Below are 22887 nucleotides of genomic sequence, written 5' to 3'. Positions count from 1 at the left end.
ATATGTACAGTTCATCAAAATCATCAAATCATCAAATCACACAATCATCAAAACTTGCACCTTAGATCATTACTTTCTGGAGAATATCTACAGGGCATAGAAATCAGGCAATTCCAGCTACAGAGGCTATAACACACAGGGCTTTCATAGTACAATCTTTTTCTTTTATGTACCTCTACAATTTTGAATTACAAGAATAGAAATTCTAAAAACAAAGGACTTCTAACTTATGGGCAAACAAGCCCAGTTTACAAAAGCATTTCATGCTTCGTAAAACAATCTTACCTCAGTGTATTATTCATCTTTATCACACATAAAGAAAGAAAAATGTCCTTATTATATGATTACACAATTAGAAAACAAAGTGTAAACACAAATAGTCACCTCATCATCATAGTCTATCATTCCTAATTATATAGAATAAAACAATATCATAGTCAGGACATACATAGGTTTTTCTATGTATAGAACAGGGCTCTCTAAACTAACACATTAGCTGTTTTCCTCATTCTGAATTGGCCAAATATAGTCTCTCCCTCACACTCCTGCCTTTCTGTGCAGTTAAGAACTCTTGCAGCTCAGGACTATTCATGTCCTACAACTAATTTCCATTGTAACAAAAAATATGAAGTAAACTGCACTGTACCTACATGTTACCTTTATATAAAACCCACTTTATATTCTATTCTCATTGCAATTATTTTCTTCTTTAGCCACGGTTTTACTTTCCCTTCTGTTGCTGTCGTAAACCTCATGACCAAAAAACCCCTCAGAGACGAAGGGGTTAATTCCAGCTTTGGCATCTAGGTCACAGTTCATCACTGAGGGAATTCAGGACAGGGACTCAAGCACGAACTGAAGTAGAAACCATGGAAGACTGTTGTTGTTTACTGGCTTGCTTCCTCTGATTTGTGATCAGCCAGCTTTCTTTTTTTAATTAAGAAATTTTTAAATTTATTTTACATACTAACCACAGATCCCCTCTCTTCCCTCCTCTCATTCCCCCCCCACTTTCTCCTGCCACAAGGTAAGGTCTCCCATGGGGAGTCAGCAGAGCCTGGTACATTCAGTTGAGGCAGGTCCAAGCCCTGCCCTCTGCATCAAGGCTGTGAAAGGTGTTCCACCAGGGATAGTGGGCTCCAAAAAGCCAGTGCATGCACCAGGGATAGATCCTGATCCTACTGCCAGGAGGCCCTTAAAGCAGATCAGGCTATACAACTGTCTCGCTTACATAGAGGGCCTGGTCCAGTCCCAAGGAGGCTATACAGCTGTTGGTCTAAACTTCCTGAGTTCCCACTAGCTTGGTTTGGTTGTCTCTGCAGGTTTCCCCATCATGACCTTGATGCCCCTTGCTCATAGAATCTCTCTTCTCTCTCTTAGACTGGACTCCTGGAGATCAGCCTGGTGCTTGGCTGTGGATCTCTGCATCTGCTTCCATCAGTTACTGGATGAAGGCTCTATGATGACAGTTAGGGTATTCACCGATCTGATTACTGGAGTAAGCCAGTTCAGGCACCCTCTCCACCACTGCTAGTAGCCTAAGTTGGGGTCACTCTTGTGGATTCCTGGGACCATAAGCCAGTTCAGGTACCCTTTTCCACCACTGCTAATAGTCTAAGTTGGGGTCATCCTTGTGGATTCCTGGGACCTTCCCTAGCACCTAGTTTCTTCCTATCTCTATGATGTCTCTCTCTACCATAGTATCTCTTTCATTGCTCTCTCACTCCATTTCTGTTCCAGCTCGACCATCCTGTTCCCTTATGTTCTCATCCCCCATAGGTTCGCAGGCAAATGGATAGAACTAGAAAATAGTATCTCTTTCATTGCTCTCCCACTCCATCCCTATACGCTATTGCCCCCTCATCCCCAGTTTACCCATAGAGAGCTCATCTATTTCCCCTTCCCAGGGGGATCCATGCATTCCTCTTAGGGTCCTCCTTGTTAGCTAGCTTCTCTGGACCTGTGGGTTGTAGTCTGGTTATCTTTTGCTTTACATCTAGTAGTCACTTATAAGTGAGTACACACCATGTTTGTCTTTCTGAGTCTGAGTTACCTCACTCAGGATGATATTTTCTAGTTCTATCCATTTGCCTGCGAACCTCATGATGTCATTGTTTTTTTTACTGCTGAGTAGTACTCCATTTTGTATATGTACCACATTTTCTTTATCCATTCTTCAGTTGAAGGGCATCTAGGTTGTTTCCAGGCTCTGGCTATTACAAATAATGCTGCTATGAACATAGTTAAGCAAGTGTCCTTGTGGTATGATTAAGCATCCTTTGGGTATATGCCCAAGAGTACTATCATTGGGTCTTGAGGTAGACTGATTCCCAGTTTTCTGAGAAACCACCATACTGATTTCCAAAGTGGCTGTACAAGTTTGCACTCCCACCAACAGTAAAGGAGTGTTCCCCTTGCTCCACATCCTCTCCAACATAAGTTGTCGTCAGTGTTTTTGATCTTAGCCATTCTGACAGGTGAAAGATGGTATCTCAGAGTCATTTTGATTTGCATTTCCCCGATGACTAAAGATGTTGAGCAATTCCTTAAATGTCTTTCGGCCATTTGAGATTCTTCTGTTGAGAATTCTCTGTTTAGCTCTGCATCCCATTTTTTTAATTGGATTGTTTGATATTTTTATGTCTAGTTTCTTGAATTCTTTGTATATTTTGGAGATTAGCCCTCTATCAGATGTGGGGTTGGTTAAGATCTTTTCCCAACATGTCAGTTTTTATGCCAATATCAAGCTGTTTTTATTACTATAGCTCTATAGTAGAGCTTGACGTCAGGGATGGTGATGCCTCCAGAAGTTGCTTTATTGTACAGGATTGTTTTAGCTATCCTGGGATTTTTGTTTTTCCATATGAAGTTGAGTATTGTTCTTTCCAGGTCTCTGAAGAATTGTGTTAAAATTTTGATGGGGACTGCACTGAATCTGTAGATTGCTTTTGGTAAGTTTGCTATTTTTACTATGTTAATCCTACCTATCCATGAGCATGGGAGATCTTTCCATTTTCTGATATCTTCTTCAATTTCTCTCTTCAAAGGCTTAAAGTTCTTGTCATACAGGTCTTTCACTTGCTTAGTTAGAGTTACCCCAAGGTATTTTATATTATTTGGGGCTACTGTAAAGGGTGATGTTTCTCTGATTTCTTTCTCTGCCCATTTATCTTTTATATATAGGAGAGCTACCAATTTTTTTTGAGTTAATCTTGCATCCTGCCATATTACTGAAGGTGTTTATCAATGGTAGGAGTTTCCTGGTAGATCTTTGGGGTCATTTGTGTAGACTATCATATGGTCTGCAAATAGCAAAAGTTTGACTTCTTCCTTTCCTATTTGTATCCCTTTGATTTCCTTTTGTTGTCTTATTACTCTAGCTATAACTTCGGGCACTATATTGAATAGATATGGAGAGAGTATACAGCCTTGTCTTGTTCCTGATTTTAGTGGAATTGCTTTGAATTTCTCTCCATTTACTTTTATGTTGGCTGTCAGCTTGCTATAAATTGCCTTTATTATGTTTAGGTACAGTCCTTGTATTCTTGGTCACTACAATACCTTTATCATGAAGGGGTGTTGGATTTTGTCAAAGGCTTTTTCAGCATCTAATGAGATGATCATGTACTTATCGTATATATCATCTGCCCAGAGGTGGCACTGTCCATAGTGGATTGGGTCTTCCCACATCAATCAAACCAAAGACAATTCTTCACATACAGGGCAAAGGCCAATCTGATCTGGGTATTACCTCAACTGAGATTCCTTTTTCTGGGTAACTGTTAATTGTGTTAAGTCGACAACAAAAACCATCCAGGACATCATATCACTTTGTTATTTTCATTTGCATTTTATTCTGTATGTTTGTTTGTCTGCAGGAATGTATGTACACCACTTGCATGCCTGGTGCCTGTAGGTCAGAAGGGGCATCCAATCCTTTGGACTGGAGTTACACATGCTTACAAGTCATGATTTAGGTTCTGGGCACTGAACCCTCTACATCTCTCCAGCCCCACTTTCCCTGTTTTCAATGCCTGCACCAAGTCCTGCTTACATATTTATTCACTCATTTATTTATTTAGTCTTTTAACAAGCACCAATGACACTAGTGATACACAAAGAGAACATACTCTACTTTCTAAGAACTTAGGGTCTGGTAAACCAAGGGATAATGGGCCAGGTGTGATAGCACACACCTTTAATCCCAGCACTTGGGAGGCAGAGGCACACAAATCTCTGTGATTTAGGGGCCAGGAAGATCTAGGCCAGCTAGGGCTACATAGTGAGACTGTGCCCCAAAAATAAATAAATAAATAAATAAATAAATAAATAAATAAATAACCCCACCCCCAAACAAAACTAAGGGACACTGGTCAAATAATCATGTGTTGTATACTGAATTCTACAGAATTAAACCGTTACATAAAAAAATACAAATACCACAGGAAATATAAAAGATAATTGATCTTCAGGAGATTAAGAACAGCTTTCCAAGACTAAGCCAAGATACAGAAGGAAGAATTAGTTGAAGAAATACATGTTTAAATAATATACCTTCTAAACAAAAGCAGGAAGAAACTGGAAGAAAAAGACAAGTATTCATACTGGATGTCCTAGTTTTCTTTCCTGTTGCTGTGATAAAACCTGGACAGAAGCAACTTTGGGGAGAAAAGGGATTTCTGTGCATCATGACTCCAGGTTACCATCCATCACTGCTAGGGAAGTCATGGCAGAAACTTGAAGCAGCTATTCACATCCACGGTCAAGAACAGAAAGAGGAAGAAGGCATGCTCAGTGCTAAACTCGTCTTTCCCTTCCCTGTCACTCAAGCCAGAGCCCAACCCATTAAACAGTGCCACCACATTCAAGGTATGCCTTCCCACCTCAATTAACTGAACAATTCATTAATTAACATCAATTAATCCTCACAATCACACCCACAGGCCACCCCAATCTACTCCTTATTGAGATTTTCTCCGCAGTGATTCCAGATTGTGTCAAGTGACAATTAGAACTAGCCACCACACTGGCTTTGTAAAATAGAGGAACTATGTATGCACCAAGAATAGCTGCAAATGAATGCAGCTGGAGAATAAGGGGAGAAGTTAGATTTCTATAATCTAATCTGACTTTATCTTTATTTCTTCCTTTCTAAACTCGATGTAAGTAAGGATTCATCAGTTTCTAAACAGAAGAGGAAAGTTCAGATTTGAGTTCCTGAGACAGTATTTAAAAATAAGATGTGGAAAACAGCCTGCAGCAGAGAAGGGGCAAAACCATTATTAGCAAGCTACTGTGGTCATCCATGTCACATCCAAGAGGGGTGACTGAAGCCTGGAAATATTTCAAACTTCACAGGCAAAATCCGAAGTTTATGAGAATGTTGGTGGGAGCTGTGGAAATGTCCCCTTTAGTCTAATGAAGTATTTATTTTGTAAGGGACGGTTAGAAATATATACTGTACTAAATAAGAGCAACACAGTAGCTGTGGAAATGTCCCCTTTAGTCTAATGAAGTATTTATTTTGTAAGGGACGGTTAGAAATATATACTGTACTAAATAAGAGCAACACAGTAGCTGTGGAAATGTCCCCTTTAGTCTAATGAAGTATTTATTTTGTAAGGGACGGTTAGAAATATATACTGTACTAAATAAGAGCAACACAGTAGCCAGCTGTTGGTTTTCTAGCACCACTGTGTGGATGAAACTTAATAATGCAGGAAGCATATATGAACATAATAGCCCAAAGCAGTAATGATATTAGATAATAACAAGCCAAGTATGTTCTTGTTATATTTGGATAAAGAACCCTGGGTAACCCTAAACAAACCAAAAGTTTTTAACCTTTAGCTTCATTATAACACCACCCACAAACATACATAGATCTGAGTTTGATTGATAAGATTTCTACAATATAATTCACATGTCATTAAAATATAAAAGTCAGCATTAGGTATATAACATGATGACTATTTTATAAAACTGTTAAAAAGTTCATAGAAAAAGGCTATTTCTCTGGCCTCAAATGAGCAATGAATAGTTGTAACTGCACTTATCATGCCAATCATCTTAAATACAAAAATGAGATACAGAACACTCCAAAGGAAGAAAGCAGTGTTTAGTCCATGGCAGAGCTTAAGCACCAGAAGAACTCTTCCAAAAAGCCTGCCCATTCCAAGAAAGGGAGGAGGGGCCAGGATGGATCTAATCTCTCTGGGATATTTGAAATTGATAAAGACCACTTTTAGAGAAGCCAAAAGTTAATGTTTTATTATTTAATGTTATTATGCACTATAAAGAAGCATTACTAAAAATGTCATTATTTTACTCTTTTCATATAAAGAATCCAAGAAAGTGATCTCCCCTAAATCTTTACAACTCCTGCCCCCAGTCAACCCATAAAAACAACTATGGTTATATGTTGACTATCTACTACAGGCCAGGCATGAATTGTACTTGGCTTTGGGCACACATATTGATGAGAAAAGCAGACCTCACTCCTTTGCTAATGGTGTTAAAAATGCTACTCACTGCTACTTCTTGACCTCTTGAAATATACTATTATGCAGAACCTCTTGAAATTCCCTGTATTTAACTCTTGGGCAATAAAGTATGAAACAATCTAATAAGTAAATAAGTGTATAGTTTACAATGCGGGGGGGGGGGGGCAAGACACAAAGAACATTGTTTGCAAGGTTAACTTTAAGACCATGAGCAAAATAACTCTTTTCCTTGAAGTTGTGACACGAATTGAATAACAGTCTCCCTGCACCTCTCAAACTTCTTTACAAAGCTGTATCCTCTTCCATTCTACACATCCTTATCAGCCATTTCCAATTGTTTCCTGTTTGTAACACAAATTTCTAAATGTCTTTTTAATAAAAAACCCGCAGCCAGAATATTGGAGTAAATGCCGAAAGACCAGAGAGACAAAGGAACAAGTCACAGACACCTCTTACCTCTAGGACTCCCCAGCCTGAAAACGCCTCAGCCGACAGGCCTCTAACCGAATGAGCTTCCTTAGCCAAAAAAGCTTTGGTTCCTGTCTCCTCATGCCTTAGATACCTTTCTCTGCCCACCATATCACTTCCTTTCTCAAGCTAGTGCTTGGATTAAAGGTGTGTGATTCCCAAGTACTAGGATTAAAGGTGTGTGCCACCACAGCCTGGCTCTGTTTCTCTCCTAGACTGAGTCAATCTCATCATGTAGTCCAGGGTGGCTTTGAACTCACAGAGATCCAGACAGATCTCTGCCTCCTGAGTGCTAGGATTAAAGGTGTGCCACCACTGTCTGGCATCTATGTTTATTCTAGTGGCTTGTTCTGTCCTCTGATATTCAGGCAAAGTTTATTAGGGTATACAATATATCACTACATTTCCTTCTTGGGTCTCTGAGGGAGTTGAAGATTAGATAGCTATAGATTTCCTTGTTAACAAATTCAAAAAAGAAACTCACTAAAGAGGTATAAAATGTATAAGTTTGAAAGACATCAGTCTAGGAGAGAAACAGAGCCAGGCAGTGGTAGTATACACCTTTAATCCTAGTACTTGGGAATCACATGCTTTTAATCCCAGCACTAGAGAGGCTGAGAAAAGAAGTGATATGGTGGGCGGAGAAAGGTATATAAAGCATGAGGAGAACGAACCAAAGCTTTTTTGGTTAAGGAAGCTCATTCGGCTAGAGGCCTATCGGCTGAGGCTTTTTCAAGCTGAGGAGTCCTAGAGTTAAGAGGTGTCTGTGACTTGTTCTTTGTCTCTCTGATCTTTCAGCATTTGCCCCAATATTCTGGCTCTGGATTTTTTGTTTTTTTTTTTGAATTATAAGACCATTTAGCAATTCATGTTACACCTGTTCAAATGCTCCACAGAAATCATTTTTTTTCACTTAAAATATATCTTGACCAATTTTTATTTCCAACCAAGATGCAGTAACAGAAACCAATTTCTCTTTCATCAAAATAATCAGTAAGATAAATCAGACAAAATTACATGAAGCAATAGTTTCCCAAAACTATACACAAGCAACTAAGGGTAGAGATCCTCAAGACACCAGACACACAGAAGGCCAGCCTGCCACGCCCCATCTCACAATCTTGAAAAGCTTCCAGACCACAGGACAAGGTACCTGAGATAGAAAATAGTGCTTGACTTGAAGACACTGCCCTGAAATTCTGAGAAAACCTAAGCTGCCATAGTTCCTGGCACAGAGTAGCAGAGAAGAGGAGAAGAGCACAAGACACAACCCTGGAGAAGGATACAAGGCCTCCCTCAAGTACTCAACACAGCAGAACCTGCATGAGTTGATGAAAGTAATGGGCCTAAGTAAGACCCACAGCAAGGATTAGAGGGAGCAGTACTGGACACTCACACAAGGCTGGGAAATGACTAAGACCAGCAGGTAGAATGGAAAAATGTCCTAATTAGGGTCTGCTGGGTGGAACACATGGGAAAGTCTTGCCTCAGTACTAATAGTTTGTCCTACCCTGAGCACTACTCCAAGCCAGCTTAACCACAAAAACAAGGCCTAATGGTGTTAATGTTTCCAAGTAACTGAACTATATCCTAGGGGGAAAACATTTAAGAAGACTGTAAGATTACAAAAATGTTCTACATCCACATACTCAATCAACAAATGTAATACACTATATAAATAAACATAAGAAGCCATCTATCATCTTGATAGATTCAGAAAGGGCACTAGACTAAGTTCATAGTTTCTTCATGACAAAAGTCCTAGAGAAATTAGGAATAGATGGATTATACCTCAAAATAATAAGTAACAAACCTATAACCAACATTATAAACTAAATGGGAAAAAAAGCATTTCTTCTAAAACTAAGATGAGACAAGAGTAACCACTCTTTCCATCTTATTTAATATGGTGCTTGAAGTCTGAAGTAGAGCAATAAGAAAATAAAGCAAAATAAATTATCTCTACTCATAGGCTGACATGATTCTATAAAGATTCAATAACTCTATCAGAATACTCTCAGATCAAATAAAGGCTTTCAGTAAAGTTGTAGGATACAAAATCATCATTCAAAAATTAACAGCTTTCATATATACTAATAATGAGCTTGCTGAGAAATAAATAAATTATTCTATTCATGAATTCTTTGAAAGAAGGAAAGAAAAAAAGAACCAGCCAACCTAGAAACAAACCTTACTGAGAGATCTTTCTATACAATGAAAATTTTAGATACTAAAACATAAATCAAAGATGATATTAGATAATGGAAAGACCTTCCATGATCATGGACTGGATGAAATAATACTGTAAAAATGGCTATATTACCAAAATTTTTTCTATAGATTTAATGCAACCCCCTTCAAGATTCCATGGCAATCTTCATTGAAGTAGAAGAAATAACCCCAAAATTCACACGGAAATACATAAGACCACAAATAATTAAAGCAATTCTAAGCAGCAACACTTCTGAAGGTATCAAATATCTGACTTTATTCTACTGACATAGTGACAAAGACAGTGTGACCCCAGCACGAAAACAGACATGTAGACCAATGGAACAGGTGGAAGACCAGAAATCAACCCACACAGCTAGGACTACTTAATTTTTCACAAAGGTTTCAAAACGTTAACTGGAAATAAAGATAGCAAATTCAATAAATCCTTCATAATAATCATTTCAAACTCCATCATAGGTCTTAATTGAAAACCTGAAATATTAAAATGGTTACAAGAAATCAAAGGGAATATACCTCAAAGCATAGGTATAGACAGAAACTTTTGAACAAGACTTCATCAGCACAGGAAGTAGCCACAGGAATTAATAAATGGGATTACATAAGATTAAAATGTTTCTGCACAGCAAAGAAACTATTAACAGAGTGAAACAACAGGTTACAGAATGAGACAAAGTCTTTACCAAGTACATTTCAGTCAAGAGGTTACTAACTATACAAAAAAAAAACCCCTACAAAAATTAAAACACACATACACAGACATCACATCACATCCTTAGCAATCAGGAAAAGCAAATTAAAACTTTGAGATTCAGTGTCATCCCAGTCAGAATAGCTATCCATAAGAAATGAGAGGACAACAAATACTGATGAGCCCTTATTCACTACTGGTGGAAATTTAAACTAGTTATAGCCATGTAGAGATCAATATGAAGGTTCCTCAAAAACTTAAAATGAACTACCATATTATCCAGCTATACCATTCCTGGGCATATACCCAAAAAATTCTATATCCTACTACCAAGAGATCCTTACACACTCATGTTTATTGCTGCTCTGTTCACAGTAGCTAAGAAACAGAATCAATCGAGATGATCATCAATAGATGAATGAATAAAGGAAAAATATCATTCTGGATCTACATCCTCTGCTGGGACCTTCCAGTGACTCTTGATTTTGATCATTTAATTTACTTTGGCAAATAGAACACATGGAAACTTGTTGAAAGCACACTGAAACAACCTACCTCCTACAAAAGACCTGCGTTGGCCTGCTGAAAGATGACCAACCACATGGAGTACTCAAGTCAAGACCATCTGACACACTCTGAAACAAGCGAATAGTCAGCAAACTCTCTTGAAAAGTTGAACCAAGATGGCCAGAACTGCTTCTGCCAACCCATAACTGAGCAAAGATGCAGGAAGAGGACCTGCTGACGTGTATATTACAGAGCAACTGTACCTTCTGATTTGAACCAAAAGGTTTTGTTCCTCTAGATGTTTTGTTCCCAATTAATTAGCTAACTGAACGTGACAGTATCATTTATTGACATGGAGACAAAAACATCAAAATACCCAGGACAGAGAGTAAAAGGAAGGAAGCTCTTCTTTTATACTGTCCAACAGCTACCTGCCTATCCTTCACCGCCAACTTAGTTATCAACTCCTCAGGAAGCTTTCCCAGATCTCCAGACAAGTTGAGAAAACATACTCAGTTATATCATTACATTCTGTTCACATCCCTATCACTGCTTGCCCATACTGTAATTCGATGCTTCTTCCTAAACGGATTACGATTTGTTAGGTACTTATTGTTTCATACCGATCATGCCATCACCATAATGTAACACAAAACAGACCCACAATGACTTCTAAATTGAATAAACAAACTAAAAAAACAGGCATTTGTTGGGCTGCATGAGGGAATAGGGGTGTATGCCAATAATCCCAGCACTCGGGAGACAGAGTCAGCTGGACATCTGTGAGTTCAGGGCCAGCCTAGTTTTCAAAGCAAGTGTCAAGTCGGTCAAGGCTACAGAGTCCCTCTATATATAAACAAATAAATATCAACACTTGCTTGATTCTCAAACGTCTGCTAATACTTTTGGATCAGTATTTGTCAAAGTGCGACCATCGGAAAACGTGGATCAAAATCAGAATCTGCAGAGGCATGTATTTAAAAACACAAAATCGCTGGGGGCTTTCATTAATAAAACTGCAGATCTTAACGTTGTAAAAAGAAGGATGAGAATAGCCTCTGGCCAGTTACAAATAAAGTCAAGTAGTAGCAGTAAGCAGCGCACTAACTCACTTTCCCTCAATAAATTATAGTGTCGTTGTGTGTGTGTGTCTTGAAACTGCTAACTGAATGTGGAAAAATTTCTCCAAAGAAATAGTTCTGCGTCAGAAGAAAAAGGAGCTGGGGAATTTTCCAAGGAGGTGTGGCTTCTCAGCGAACACGTTTACAAGAGGTGCTTCGGGAAGGGAGGGCAACCTTCACCACCGCAGGGGCCAGAGACGCATGGGCGGAGAACCTGAGCTCGGGCTGTGGATGCCGGGGAGGGCCCACCGTCCCGCGCGGCTAAGGCGCGGAGGGAAGGGGGTGCCCCCGGGTCCCCGCGCGGACACCGATCTCCAGGGACGGCCGCTCTAGGTGCAGCCCCGCAGGACGCGTGGAGGAAGGCCACCACGCCTGGCTGGCCAGAGTGACAGAGGGTCGCGCCAATGGCAGCCTCAACGCAAAGGAACCGAGTGCCAGAGGGCGCCGCCGATTCCCACCTGCATCAAGCTCCAGCTGGTAGCAGGGCAGCGGCTCTAGAGACAGCTTGTAGCCCTCGAAGCGGGGATCCAGTAAGGGTCTCTTGACCCGCAGGGAGCAATTGGCTGCCTCCATCGCGTTCCGGGAGCCCAGCGAGAGAATCAATAAAGCTCTTGTTGAAAGGTCCGCGCTTCACTCCTGGAACCGAGGGTGGGAAGCAGCGTGGTTCCCATCCCAGAGGACTCTGCGGCGCCCAATCTCTTCTGGGAAATGTAGTGTGCCTGAGCAAGCTTGGCAATGTTGCATGCTGGGAACTGTAGTTTTCCGATACCCGAACTCGCGCCCATCCCGCGCGCTCTGGACTCCCTTACCCAGAGGGCTGAGCGACCAGAAGGCGGCCCGCGCTAGTTGAATTCTCACATTATAGGCAGGGTGGCCAGATCCCGCCCCGGAAATGCGTGTTCTAGCTTTCTGTGTGCTTTAGGTGCCCGAGCTACTGAGGGTCTAAGTCCGGGCAGCCGAAGAGTGTGGTAGGTAACGGTCGTCAGCGCAAAGGGTCATTTCGTCGCTGGGAAGGGACGGCCCTCGCCCGCGGTGATGGTGGTGAGCTATGCCCGTGGTCCTCAGGGCCGGGACCCGGGCCCGGCCCAGGCTCCTTTCGATGTGCTGTCTTTGGTTAGCTTCCCCGACCCGCGCTCGCGGGCCTGCAGGGCTCTCCGACAGGGCGTGCTTCTGGAGTTGGCCTGGAGCCAGGGCTCGCTTTGTTTTCTGGCTCCTCCCCTCCCGCCTCTCCAGCTGTCTCCGCCGTGTTTCCTCTTCCCCCAGAGTGTCAGAGCCGGGAGGGATTCCCTAGCGCCCCCGTTTTACCAGTGAGAAAACTGAGGCCTTGAGGAATTAAGTGACTTGTCCAAGGTCACCTGCCGTGATTTTTTTTTTTTTTTTTTTTTTTTTTTTTTAGGGGCCAAGGCGAGATGAAGTTTCGCTCTTCTCGGTAGGGTACTGACTCAACTTTGCGGTTATTTTGGAAATGTTGAGCTCCAGCTACAGAAGTCAGGCATTACCTAGTGATTAACCCTCTGTTCTCCTGTTCCTTGCCCAGTCCAACTCTGAAAATTCGTCGTCAGTTTTCATGTAGACGAGTTTTGGGCAACTACCAAGTAGTCTCAAGTTAGTGACATTAAGTAGGAAAACATTAGCTTAGCCCTGGTTTTATTTTAAACCTTTAAATGGCAAAAATGCCCAAGTTAAGACCGTGCTTTTTTTTTTTTTCTACACCAGTTTTGGCATTGGTTGTCTGTTTTTAATGAAAATGGAGAATTTTCGCAATTAAGGACTAGTTGGAGATTTGTTTTCCCTTATCATACCCTCCAATAATAAGTGTATTTGTGGGCACAGAACCCCACAGCTAGAGCAGCAGTTGTAATTCTCAGTAAATTTTAGTGAAGAGTAAAGCACGCAGTCTTATTTCATTTTTCATAATAGTGTCTTTTATTGGTATGCATACTGTACGGCTTTCCCAAAATTTGAATTCAGTTAAAGTGCGGAAATGAACAGTAGTCAGTAATGAATGTCCAATTAAATAAGGTGTTTGGGGCTCCTGGTGTCTGAGTACCTGAGTTTAAATTCTCCCATCACCATTTTCTGTCTCTGTGCCTCAGTGTTCTCATCTGTAAAATGAGCAAGTTTGGGACTTCACCTTGTATTAGGTATTAGGCAGTAAGTGCTTGATGATGTGTAATAGTAGTGATTCCCCAAAGTCACTAATAAAGAGCATAGAAGGGAAGGGAATAGCATAGCAAATAGGAATTGGGATACAATAAATAATACTGAGAATAATGATACCATGTAGCATACTTGAAATTCTCATCTTCTCCTTGCTACAATGTTCAATGTGCTGTTAGGATGATTGTCTAGAGAGGACTTAGAAGGAAACAGTTTTCTAAATATTATGTATCTCAAAATGCATGTTGATGTCCAGGTTAGCAAGATGAACAAAGATGCGCAGATGAGAGCAGCGATTAACCAAAAGTTAATAGAAACTGGAGAAAGAGAACGGTGAGTAATAAATTGTATTACTAAATTAGGTTTTACTAATCCATAGTAGTTACATTATATTGGAAGAATTTCTAGTGTCAAGGGGGAAAAAAACCTATCTGGAAGGAATTAGAGAAAAGGAAAGATTACCAGAGTTTCTATTCTTAACAGCTATCATAGTTTGAATCAGCCTTGCAAGATTTGGAAGAGTTACATACAAAGATAAGCAGTAAATGACACTGCTAACGTGACAACGGGGACACAAGTAACTGCAGCTGGAGAATATTACCCAGGCTCTACTGTAGAACTAGTTTTAGTTACCTCGTGCTCCTAACTCTGAGCAGCATGTGCTGTTACTATTTTCTGCAGTACTTTCTTCCTCCTCTTATTTAATATTCAGTTGTTTATCTCCAAATTATAACCCTTGTATCCACTACATATTCCGTTAGTTTGTGGTCTTCAGTGTAATCCAGGTTCCGTGACAGAAATAGCTTTGTATACTCACTGTATAATGTTATGCTTAAAACCTAATTTAAGGAGCAAATGTTTAGAGAAAGGACTGATTTGGAAGTACAAAGAAAGGACTGAGAAATATAGAAAGGCTCCCAGAGCAGAGTAATCAAATTTACAAAAAGAAGGTGAATATTCAGAAACAGAGGAATCTCTTCCATGTTACCAGGGGGTGATTGGGTAAATTTTGATAATAAAAGAATTTCACCTAGGGTAGAAGAAGAATCAGTATTTCTCTAGGTCACAAAGGGAAAAGATGGTCTAGGCATGTTGAACAAGATATGCAGTCAGAGCTTTGGTACCTGAGAAGTGCTCAGGGAACTGCAGGATGTAGGGAAAGTGTGAAGGCTTGTAGCTGGAGCGGTATACAGGAGTGTAGAATTTTGTGTAAGAATTCTGTCCATTGAAAACATACTGAATTTCAGAACTGTTCTAGCCAATGAAGTATTTAAGCCTGTCTAATTAAAAGATTGAAGATGGTTTTCCATCACTGAGACCAGGCACTTAGAAATTGTTGCAAGATTTATCTTTTCCTCTCTCAGCTCTCCTTTCCTTTGTTGTCTTTATTCTCAAACAGGCCCTACCCACAGGTGGCAGAGATTAGCAGTTCAAAATTTATATTCCACCAGCTCAGAGTACCTTTCTCAGCAAAGAGCCTCACTTGATTACCATCTTTCTTAGGTAATAGGCAAGTTATGATCAGCCTTGCCCAGGTCATATTTCAAATTACAAGAACCATGTCCAGATTTGTATAGGGAGAGTGACACAGTAGTATTGTTTGCTTGTTTTTCTGTTACAGAGCAGAAAAATGAGTTTGCACAAGCATAATGTTGCTGTCTTTATCCTTAGATAATGAGAGTTAGTAAGAGTTTTTGGAAAGGAAATGATCAGGGTACATTTTCATGGTAGGGATATTATTTTGGCAGTGTGAATGTAGATTTGAAGGGGCTAAGATAAATGGCAGAAAATTAGTTAGAAAGGTAACGGGTGTGAAGGTGAAAGGAAGCAAGAATTCGGAAAGGAGGACATACCTGTATACTTTTTCAAAATGAGAAGGAAAAACAGACATCCATATGGAGAAAGAGATACAGATGCTGTGCTGGGATGTGTACAGATAGTGTTGATAGGAGTGTGTTTAGAGAATTACAGTTTTCTTTTTTATTCATGCCGTGTCTGTTGTGTGCCATTATCTGTTAGGTGCCCAGGATACAGTAGTAAAGTGTACTTCCGTGCGACTAACATTTTCATGGCAGGAAACACATCATAACTGTGTAATATGTCACACAGTAATGAGTGCCAGGGGAAGAAGCAAGCAAGGGATATGCAGGGAGAGAGATGTTGTAGACAAAAAAAGTAAAGCATCTCTTGTAAGCGATCTGACGAGTATGAAAGAGTGGGGGAGCTCCAAGTGCCACAGTCCAAGATAAACTTGTCTACTGATCCATGCCAGCTAAGGAGTAAAGCGGGTGAAAGGAAGACATAGAGTCCGAAGCATGACTGAAGAGGAGGCAGGGCTTGTTTGGTCCATAGTAGAATCTTTGAATTTTACCCTGAGGAAGTTGGGAAGGCACTGGAAGATTTTGAGGAGAATGTTATGATCAGGGGAAGAGGCAGGGAAGTGTGTAGGAAGTTAGGTATAAGTCCAGACAAGAAAAGATGGTAGCTGGAACTAGGGTACTCTTGGCAGAGAAACATTTGAATTCTAGGTAAGCATTTTAAAACTGAAACTGCAGGATTTACTCATTCCTTGTATGTGTAGCGACATGAAGGATACGCCCAAGTTCTAGCTCAAGAAACCAGAGAATGAGATTGTCGTTTTGAGAAGGAGAGAAAGTGGGAGGGAAAATGAAGTTGGCTTCTGGCTCTTGAAATGGAAAGACCTACTTAGGCATCAAGATAGACATATCACATAGTGTATCTCTAGGGCTATTATTGAAAGAGTGGTGCTTTGCAGGGAAAGAAAATCTGTTTAGTTTAAAGCCTGACACATTTAAACAAAAATTTTTTCAATTAAGGATTTTGAATTTATAAAAATGGGTGTGACAAAAAGATAGCATAATATTTTATTGGTGTACAACATTTTCAGCATTAAGAAAAAGAAAATCCTGTTAATTATATTTCAGCAGACATGCCAATTGCTGAAGTATGGAAATGGGGAGAGACATAGGGCAAGTTAATACTATAGTCAGTGAATGGATTTGGAACCTGAGATAAGTGAGGCTGAGAATTGGCTTGTGTAACATCAGAAAACTAAGTAATGACTCAGGATCAGACCCCAGTTAGTCTGGGGACAGAAAGCCAAGGGTTTTTGGTTGAACAGTTTGTACTAGTACATTGCTTCAGACATTTCTGTCTAAAGTATCTTGCTTTGATTAAATGAAAAACATTTCCTCTTTAAACAGCCTCAAAGAGTTGCTGAGAGCTAAATTAATCGAGTGTGGCTGGAAGGATCAGTTGAAGGCACATTGTAAAGGTAATCAGTTTCACTTAGATAAGCTGTGGCTGCTGCTCTGAACTGGCTTGGTATGGGAGTCATTACAAGAAAGTATAGTTCGTATCTTACAGTGTAAATCCTCAAGCATCATTTTAAGCAAATAGGAAATTGAGTTTTATGGTGAGAGTTTTCTTCTCAGTGATATTTTTAGACTTAATTTCTGAATTTTCCATGTATTTTCCAAAAGTGAAGCATAAGTACTACAGATCCTCTGAGACCAAAATATGGTTGCCTGTGTTTTTAAGTAATGTTAGTAATCCTGATGTACTTTCTCTTAATAAAATGAGCGCTTGATGGTTGATAGACGTAGAGCAGTTGTGTGAGGAATAGGGTCACGTGTTTTGTAACAGTGTTGTCAGGGGACTAAGCATACTGTAGAAAATGTACAATAAAAGTTTCTATGTTTTTGGTAGCTGTTGTTGATATTACACGTGCTTTTAAAATGAGCCCTTTTCTGGCTCAACTTTTGGTATAGTAAAATTCTAGATATTTTTAATGAGTTGTCCTTAGTATGTTTTCTACAAGTAAAAACAACAGACTGTGTATTAACTATAAAAAGCATTTTGACAAGTTAATAAAGAAGGAAGCTGAACTGTGCTCTGCCACGTACAAATGAGTGGTCTTCACGCTTCAGTTGCCTCACCTTTGACCTGGAGTTACTGTGGCTATTGAAAGTTGTAAACCAGCTCCCAGGGTACCAGTAAATGTTGATTGTATTCCTTCTTCATTTCCTTTGTTGCAGGCTAGAGAAGAGAAAAGAGCAAAGTAGCTGTACATCCTAATTCTTGCCTATAAAGTTATACAGTAGATTCCAGAAGTAAATTTTATTTCCTTGATGCATTTCAACTTAATCTAATTAGAGTAAAACCTATTCAGTTACAAATTTCCAGCTTTTTACAAAAGTTAGATTTGACACTACACAGTTCTAATTTATCCTAAGTATTCCAGCTATTTGCTTAAGTTAATTAGTGGAAGGATATACTGACTGTCTATAATCTGGAGATTAATACATTTATGAGTCTATAAATTTTCATTAAAAAAGAAAAAAGAAGTGTCCTCTTTTTATTTAAAGACCAATCTATACTCTAAAAACATGATTTTAACCCTTCCTCTATGAAAATCTTTCTTACAGATAATGATTTTAAATGATATGATTTGTTTTTTGCTTTTGCATAAGAGGTAATTAAAGAAAAAGGACTAGAACACGTTACTGTTGATGACTTGGTGGCTGAAATCACTCCAAAAGGCAGAGGTAAGAAACACAAATTGTATCAGAGGAAATACAGGCTTTCTGTAGGAAAACATCCTTGCCAAAATCATGGAGTTGTTCTTCCTGTGGGAAAGTTTAATAGTACAGTTGCCTCACTGGCTGGTGTAGCAGTCTTGAGTAATTGATACAAATTGGCACACACACTGTGTGCAGTGTTAGGTTGATGTTTGCTGAAGCAGATTATTTTAGACATGAGATTTTATACAGGAAAATGTCACCTGAAGCTTGGATTTATAAACTTTATTAGATATGGCCTGATTCCACTTAAATATTTAATAATTCAGAGTTTTGCTCTAGTCCTGAGTCATTGTTCTACTCTTTCCTTATTAAAAATAAATGAAAGTCTGTCTTCTTGAATGTCTAATTAAGACTTTGATAATTCAGGGTGATACATATTTAAGACTTAGAAGTGAAAGCCTCTAGATTAGGATGTCTTTACACATAGTCAAAACCACTTGACTATAATAAATGTCTGAAAATTATGACAGAATACAAATTCCCTGTTGAGAAGGAACTATAAAGCCCATGGTCCTTTTTCTTAAAGTTTATTTACAACTTAAAAATATTTGTTTTTTTCAACTATGGCTCAGGAAAAATATTTGTTCATTTTATGAGTTTATACTTTAAGCTAGTTTTCTCTAATTTCTTTTTCTATTTTTTTCCCTTTATCTGTTAAGATTGCTTAGACATTGTTTATTTAAATAAGAAATTATCCTCTGTTTCTCCTTCAACATTTCCATCTTGGATATGTTCATACCTTACAGCTTTTCTATTGGTATCCAGTAAAATTGTCCCTTTTTTTGAAATTATAATTACAACATTTTTCCCTTTCCCTTTTCTCCTGCTTAATCTTCACACCCCTCCCCCACTTCTTCAAATTTATGGCCTCTGTTTTAAAGAAAAATTTCCTGTATTTTGTACACATGTATAGATTCATTTGGCCACTGCCTCAGGAAGGTTCGTAAAGAGTTTCCTCACCCCCACTCCTCAAATAAAAGTTCTCTCCAACTCTATTGATGACTTTACAGTCAGACTATTCAGAGGTGACTTGCTTGCTGTCAGTCTTATTAAAGCCAGATTTGTCAGCTTGCCTTTGCATTTTCAAATGGACTTTGTGTGTGTGTGTGTGTGTGTGTGTGTGTGTGTGTGTGTGTGTGTGTATACATATATACATATATAGTTTAAAGAATTTTCCCGGGGCTTGGAGAGATGGCTCAGAGGTTAAGAACACTGGCTGTTCTTCCAGAAGTCCTGAGTTCAATTCCCAGCAACCACGTGGTGGCTCACAACCATCTATAATGAGATTTAGTATTCTCTTCTGGCATGCAGGAATGTATGCAGACAGAACAATGTATACATATAATAAATAAATAAATAAATCCTAAAAAAAAAAAAAAAAGAAAAAGAATTTCCCTAGGCTTGCTTCTCATTGATGTGCTGTGTTTAGGTTTTAGATGTTAAGTCCTGATATCACCTTTTTGTTTCTTTAATTCAACCATGAGAGTTCTGTGAAATCACTGTATTAGTAATGTATACTAAAATATCAAGTCAGATTGACATGTGGTCATTGGAATCCTCTGACTTTGCTGTTTGATTTTTATGTTTCAGCCCTGGTACCTGACAGTGTAAAGAAGGAGCTCCTACAAAGAATAAGAACATTCCTTGCTCAGCATGCCAGTCTTTAAGGGTGAACTAGAATGTGGTGTTCTGTGGGTTTAGTTCTGAAAGTAAAACTTGCCATAAATTAGAGATTGATTTCCCAAAATAAAGTCCTTTTTTGTATGATGGTATACAGTTTTCAGTAATGATGTATACATTGTATTGATTTTTTTCCCTAAATGTGTTATTTTAATAAATATCTCATGAATGAGTTTCAAATTTTTTTCGATTTTGGAATAAATGGGACTCAGTTTATTACTGATTGACTAGATATGTTGAGAGAAAATGCCAGCAATTACTTAATAATCCAGTATTTATATGTGTGGTTCTCTGTGCTAACAGCTTAGAAGGCTTTCTGGGTTGTCTACATATGGTATGTTCTTCTTTTGAATTATCATATTTGATAACTGTTGTGCCCCATCTTGTACTATAGGTTGTCTAATTTCTTATTTGTTAAAAATTCTGAGGGTTAGGACTGGGTCTTATCTGTATGTGCCTTCCTTATGCTTCAAAGAATTTACCATCTAGTGGAAGACAGAACATTTGCAAGCTGGCTGTACACCACATTCTCTACTCATCTGAACTTTGAAAGCAGAATCTCTAAATTGCATCCCTATATACTGAGGTCAAGAAAGAACTTTAATGGAAAATAATCTCTACCCATTAGCTTTCCTCTGCCATCAGGATTGTTAGCGCTAATGGACTCTTGTTTGTTAATGTGACCTTTGACGCAGAGTGATAATGTTGACCATCCTTCTGCTTGGAACTTTGCATCCCACTCCTCACACCTTTTCTGGTTGTTTTTGTTTGTGTGTTTCTTTGGGAGCTTTTTTGGTTGGTTGTTTTTTTTGTTTTTGTTTTTGTTTTTGGGGTTTTGTTTTTTTCATCAAGTACTTGTTGCTGTATGTAACTTTTTTCTGAGTCCTCTAATTAACAATATATTTTCCCTGGCTTAAAACCCAGGAAATGGGTCTGACCATGGCTTCAAATACCAACAGATTGATAAATGCTAAACTTCCTCATAGCCAGACTTAATTCTAGCCTCAATACCCAAATAACCATCAGTGAGTCTGCTTCCTTGGATATTACACAAACACCTTTAAAATGACCATACTTTAAATAGTAGCATTTCCCCCTAGTAACCATCTTTGTTTTATTCCTTATTCATGGGGTCTCTGAGCTACAGATGACTCAAGATGATAGTTAATGCTATTTCTGAAGGTAAGAGATAAGAGACAGGATTATTTCTGAAACACTCTTAAGTTTGTATTACTGCTGCTGATTGATTGAGGACCGCTGTGAGAATATCCGATATAAACTTGGATTATCCTTTTTGGCCCTCCTAAACCCAAGTGATTGCAGTGACTTCTTTGTGCCTCCATTATCTCTCCCTTACTGTTACTGCCTATGTGGCCTTATAAAATTCAAGTCTGATCATTTTATTCCCCTACATGAAATGTTTCAATACTGGATGGAATCCAAATTCAGCATACTAGCTAGACCTTTCTAAATCTAGTATGTACTTACCTCTCCAATCTGTAGAATCCTCAACATATTAAATTGTTCTATCCCTTAGTACTTTTCCAAACAAAGCCCGCTAAGTCATCTTACTACTTTACCTTCAGAGTTCAACTTGTGTTTCTAAATGTTCTGACAGTCTTATGATTTCAGTTCCTTATCACTGATTTCTTTTTGGTTTTTTGAGATAGGCTGTTCCTTTATAGGCCAGATAGCCTCAAACTCAGCCCAGGCTGGCTTTGAACATGAACCCTGAGAGCTAGGCTTACTGGCTTGGTGATACATCTGGAGGGGAGGAAGCATGTCTTCATTGTAATGATGCTCATTTGTAAATAAATGGGTAAGGGAATGAATGAATGGAGTGTGTGCTACAGGAACGTGAGATAAAGCCCTAATAGGGTATAATTGAGAAAAGGCTTCTCAATTTGTGGTTCATGGTCCACACTTAAAGTCATGAGTTCAAATGTCGTCAAGTCATTTACATAACTATGTAAACTATGTCTTGATATATGTATACACACAAAATCTTACCCAAAGTGATATTTTGTTTCAGTTTCATGTTCTAAAGTATTGATAGAGATTTTCATTTTGTTAACCATTATCAAAAAAGAAATAGTCTTACATGGTACACAGAAAATATTAGAAATAAGGGGTAGTTCTTCACAATTCTGTACATAGAAACAAATGGAAAGGGCTTATAAAGATAATGTTTTAATATCCCAAAAGATTTAAAAAATTATCAAGTTTTGGAAATATCTTGAGCTGAATTGAAAATACTTTGTAGAAATTTAAGTTAAGAGCATAGATTTGGTTTTTGAAGGTGTTTTTGTTTTGTTTTTTATGTTATTTTGGGGTTTTTGCCATTTGTTTTGAGACAGGGTCACATGTAGTCCAGGCTTTCCCTGTTCTTGCTATGTAGCCTAGGTAAGCCTTGAATACCTGATCCTCCTACCTCTACCTCCCAAGTGCTGGGATTACAGGTGTGTGCCACCTCCGGGGCCCGTAACTAAGTCTAGATTTAAAATAATGCTAAGACTCCCCTACCACTTTTTCTTTGGCATCTTCTAAATGTCTTGTAGATTGAATCTAGAATCACTGGTATTTGTAAATAAATCAACTTTGTGAACATTTTGGCTCTCATTGATTTATGTAAAGTAGGAATACACTGAAACCTTTTCAGCCTTTCACACTTAGTGTTGGAATAGAGCTGTTCCATGCCTGCACTGGGTTAGTATCAGCATCACTGTATCCTCTTCTATAGGGTAAAAGAAGATCCAACTAAATTATTTATACAATCACTTTGGGCATTACAAGTGTATCATTTGGTTAAGCAGTGCCAAGCCAGGGACTGGTTGATGCTGGGGATTGGTAATTGGATACAGGACTTTACATAACTTGGTAGAAAATGCCACCCAACACAAGGGAACTGTGACATCTGCTCA

The 22887-nt window shown here is 38.9% G+C and overlaps 2 protein-coding genes across 7 annotated transcripts in view; one reads left to right on the top strand and one right to left on the bottom strand.

The window, feature by feature from the left end:
* Nudcd1 (NudC domain containing 1) overlaps window positions 1–12186 on the bottom strand; it is a 66202-nt gene extending 54016 nt beyond the window's left edge. For both annotated transcript variants that reach the window (XM_059247478.1, XM_059247479.1), the window contains exon 1: window positions 11981–12186. In XM_059247478.1, the coding sequence (XP_059103461.1) occupies window positions 11981–12095 (115 nt within the window). In that variant the 5' untranslated portion in view covers window positions 12096–12186. The remainder of the gene's footprint in view (window positions 1–11980) is intronic.
* A 137-nt stretch (window positions 12187–12323) lies between these two features.
* Eny2 (ENY2 transcription and export complex 2 subunit) lies at window positions 12324–20146 on the top strand. Of its 5 annotated transcripts, XM_059247528.1 has the most exons (7): window positions 12324–12490; window positions 12919–12951; window positions 13060–13127; window positions 13939–14015; window positions 16907–16977; window positions 18176–18250; window positions 19877–20146. In XM_059247528.1, the coding sequence occupies exons 4-7, from the start codon at window positions 13948–13950 to the stop codon at window positions 19951–19953; spliced, it is 291 nt and encodes a 96-aa protein (XP_059103511.1). In that variant the 5' UTR covers window positions 12324–12490; window positions 12919–12951; window positions 13060–13127; window positions 13939–13947; the 3' UTR covers window positions 19954–20146. The 5 variants fall into 5 exon arrangements, with proteins under 5 accessions (XP_059103511.1, XP_059103509.1, XP_059103507.1 ...); XM_059247526.1 differs by lacking the exon at window positions 13060–13127 and having other exon boundaries at window positions 12325–12490; XM_059247524.1 differs by lacking the exon at window positions 13060–13127 and having other exon boundaries at window positions 12325–12563.
* The last annotated feature ends 2741 nt before the right edge of the window (window positions 20147–22887 follow it).

This window comes from Peromyscus eremicus, chromosome 20, assembly GCF_949786415.1.
Source record: "Peromyscus eremicus chromosome 20, PerEre_H2_v1, whole genome shotgun sequence".
In the NCBI taxonomy this organism is placed as follows: Eukaryota; Metazoa; Chordata; class Mammalia; order Rodentia; family Cricetidae; genus Peromyscus; species Peromyscus eremicus.
Note: the sequence above shows the minus strand (reverse complement) of the source record. Positions and strands in the feature narration are given on the sequence as shown.